Source organism: Bidens hawaiensis, unplaced genomic scaffold, assembly GCF_021521415.1.
Source record: "Bidens hawaiensis isolate Kalapana, Puna unplaced genomic scaffold, B.hawaiensis_p1.1 tig00059915_1, whole genome shotgun sequence".
Lineage (NCBI taxonomy): Eukaryota > Viridiplantae > Streptophyta > Magnoliopsida > Asterales > Asteraceae > Bidens > Bidens hawaiensis.
In genome coordinates, this window is record NW_027500794.1 from 1 (window position 1) to 3,985 (window position 3,985).

The window sequence follows — 3,985 nt, forward strand, 5'->3', positions numbered from 1 at the left end:
GATACTATTTTTTTTAAAAGCAAATTCAATTTGTATTAAAAAAAAAGCCTGGCCTAGCAGATCGAGGCACAACACACAACAGCAAACAAGCTAATCACATGTAAAAATGAAATCACACCATTCTTAATTGAGTTAATTCCCAACGGAGAGATTTGTGTTTGGACATAGACTTGAGCCAAAGAAAACCGAGTGATTTAACATCATACAAAATCAATACACCCTTACCTCATTAATTGAGAAGAGAGCCTCGTTCCTAGCTAGCCTTCCGAATACACTAGCATGCAATAATGATAATTCCGTGAAGAATATTCTTTTTCTCCACGGCCAACCGCGCCAAAGAATGAAGATGAAGCAAATCTCTTTAGCTTGAAAGCAAAATTTTGGTCTTCTTGCACCGTCTATTAATACTTTGCTAAACTAATTAAACTGGAGATATAACATGAGGCGAAAAGGTGGTCTGCCGTCTTGCCTACTTTCCCACATAGAGTGCAAACTTTGAGAGTGAAATCGTGATATTCCTTTTCGAAAGAGTCATTAGAGTGGGTGTCCGATCCATCTCCGCTCTCCATCCATCCGAAACTGTTACATTTGTTAGGAATCGACTTTTGCACCACTTGAAATTACAAAAGTCCCCCAAGTTGCCTCCTTTTTCAAGTATAACTTTTACCTAGTGCACCGAAATATGGTTCCAATTATCTCCCCCTTCCAGTATCGTTTCTCTCTTTCATTGCTAGCCAGAACCTGCTCGAGAAGTGATGCAATGCTGCCACTTGATTAACGGATCGACATAGATGAACGACATAACCACTGCGAACAACAATTAAAAGAAAATGTAAATATCAATCTACTAGGCTAAAACATAATAAAACTAGAAGAAATTATGATCTGTTATATTATAATTTCATAAAACCAGAATAAATTGTTATGAACCTGAATTTCTAAATGAATATATAAATGAACGAACATAACCAATGTAAGCTAATGAAGATTAATAAATTACTAAACGAGCGTAAATGAAGAAAGTAAACAATCGTTCACACACGTAAATAAAATAACAAATATGAGTTCATGTTCATTAATTTAATTAAATGATTAAAAAAATGTTCATGCCCTTCATTTATTGACTGAAATAGACAAATATTAAGAAACTTTCCGTCTGCAATTCACCTTTCAGGTTAGTTACACCCCAATACATCACAAACGGAGCTCCATTGTATGGCAATTAGCTTCGAGAGTGAAATATATGATTTATACCTCTATAAATAATTGTTACGTACATTTAATTCTTTTTTCATTACTCAGTGAGATTAATTATAAAACTTTTAAAGTTCATGAAATTAACTTTCTGTCAAAGGGCACTTTTGTGTTTTTAGTAATACAAAGCGGTGAGAGTAGGGATGAACTATACCGATCCCAAAAATCACAAATTCTTTGTACCGCTACCGAATTTGCTCATCCCTAGGTAAGAGTTTGTATTTATATGAGAGTCATGATTACTAACAAAAAATTTAAATTCTGCAAAATGGAAAAAGTCCAGTGTAATTTCATATTCAATTTCTATTATATGAGAATCAATGGCAAAGGATAATGATTGCCCAGGTTCCCGGCCCATCTTTTTGCTCAACAGTATAAATTTACGCGTTTATCTCTGGAATTATTTTCGTCCCAAAACTTTAAGACCTGCATTTTCGTCCAAGGCTTCGCCCCCGATGAGAATGAAGTATAACACCTATTTAAATACAATTCTACTTATTGTTGTTGATATATCAAAAGCCAACTAGAAAATGTTGATAGAAGGCCAATGAATTCTTTGGTGGATGGAATATGCAAGATTTCCCAGAATCCCTATTTATATTATTTTATGTATATGCAACTTGATAGTAACATTCATATAAATAATATATGATATTATTATTCCCTATATATACCATCCCTCTACGATCTCTCAATTCATTAATATCTCCATTCCTCATTGCTACAATATAGTTTTCCACTACTAGTTCTTAAAAACCCAATTCATAAATTCATAAAAGTCTCGATCTTTCTAGGAAATGAGGTCACCTGATAAGCGAACGGTGAAGTACAAGAAGGGATTATGGTCACCCGATGAGGATCATAAGCTAGCATGCTATGTCTTGAATCATGGCCATGATTGTTGGAGTTCTGTTGCCATTAATGCAGGTAATTAACTTCATGCATGCATCAAAAGTATATTAGTTATCGAAATGAAACGAGTTTACTAATCACATTTCCTTCTTTTAGGTTTGCAAAGGAACGGAAAAAGCTGTAGATTAAGATGGATTAATTATCTTAGGCCAGGATTAAAGCGTGGCCCATTTTCATCACAAGAAGAGGAAACCATTTTAACCCTCCATGGATTGTTAGGCAACAAGTAATTAACCACATTCATTTTACATTTATATTGATCATTGTTTAAATTAGATGCAAGGCAGAAACATGATTTATAAAGAGAAGCAGAAACACGATTTATAAAGAGAGAACTCATGGGAGAAGTTCATATATAATTGAATGACATTAAATAATGAAATATATGTGTAAATATATCTCCAGATAATAATTTATGTGTATTTAAACTAAAAATGAAGCCAATCCTATGTTGGGTCTATAATTTCACTCGTAGTCTAGGTTAGGCCCTCCTTTTTGTTGGGACCTTTTCTATCCCGATTTTTTCTTGCCTGAGTTTTCCAAAGTAGGAGCCGGCTAACTCTTGGTTCAGGTCCCTTGACAGATTAACATTGCTTGAGTTTTAAGTAAACTTTTACTTATCAGGTGGTCTCAAATATCACAGCATTTGCCTGGAAGGACAGATAACGAGATTAAAAACTACTGGCACTCTCACCTCAAGAAGAAAGTAGACGAAGCACATGTTCAAGTTCATCATAATGATAATTACACACATTCAAACAACATGGCAAGTAAAAAACCATCTTCATGTAGCCTAACTACATCCAACATCAACAACATCTCATGTGCTCATATGGTTCAGTCGGTCCCTCCAGTTTCCCATGTTAGCAACTTACCGAAACTTTTATTTGCTGACTGGATTAGCGTAGATGAGTTTCAGCAGGACTTTGGCATCTCAAGTGATGAGTCACTTAGTCATGGTTCAAACTTAAGCACCATCGTGCATGAAAGGCAGCGTAATGAAGGATCAACCGAGGGTGCTGAGAATCAAAATTGTCTAGACAAGGGTTCAAATGAAAATATGCTTTTCAATCAGATGACAAATGATCAACTTTTTGAATTCAATGTTGAAGATTTCGACATAGATAATCTCATGTATATGTAAAGGGGTACTTCATTAAGAAAGAGTGAAAAACATTATCATATAATTAGAGTGGATCGTTACCATATAAATAAGGGATCCCTATAAATAATAAAGAATCTTGTATATGTACATTGCTAGAAATTTAATTCCTTTTTTACGGGTTTTCCTTAGCTATTTTATGTTGCTGAAACTTGAAACAATAATTGAAAACACTGGTTTTATATTTAGTCATTTAATAAGTTTTTGGTATAAAGTATAGGTTTATTTGATTTTAATAATTCATATTGAATTTATTGACCGATAATAATCCTTATTCACTTTATAGCCACTGGCGGTCCCGAATTTTAAAAAAGTTGGTCTCAAACTAATGGCTTAATGGCGTTATATATTTTTCCGAATTTCAAACTAATGTTTTAGGGTTTTTGATCGGAAAGAGGATACGGGTCGATTTCGTGTAAAACTTAGCTTGAAATGTTGATCCAAACGGCTTGATTTTTATTAATTGTAAGTTCAACGACCCGAAGAGAAGCATTGTTTCGTCGTTTTGGAGCGCCACTTCGAACTAAGTTTTACATTAGTCGACTCGTATTATTTTTCCGATCAAAAGCCTTAAAACATTAGCTTGAAATTCATAAAAAAGTATACCGGTGTTATGTTCTTTTTAACGGAAGACCATTGGGGCCTTGGGGGCAACTT

General features: G+C 34.2%; 1 protein-coding gene across 1 annotated transcript; it reads left to right on the forward strand.

Moving 5' to 3' along the window:
* Positions 1-2,051: 2,051 nt before the first annotated feature.
* On the forward strand, positions 2,052-3,310 carry LOC143602845 (transcription repressor MYB4-like). The gene is made up of 3 exons (XM_077079827.1): positions 2,052-2,181; positions 2,263-2,392; positions 2,791-3,310. Exons 1-3 carry the CDS (start codon positions 2,052-2,054, stop codon positions 3,308-3,310), a joined length of 780 nt encoding a protein of 259 aa, XP_076935942.1.
* The last annotated feature ends 675 nt before the right edge of the window (positions 3,311-3,985 follow it).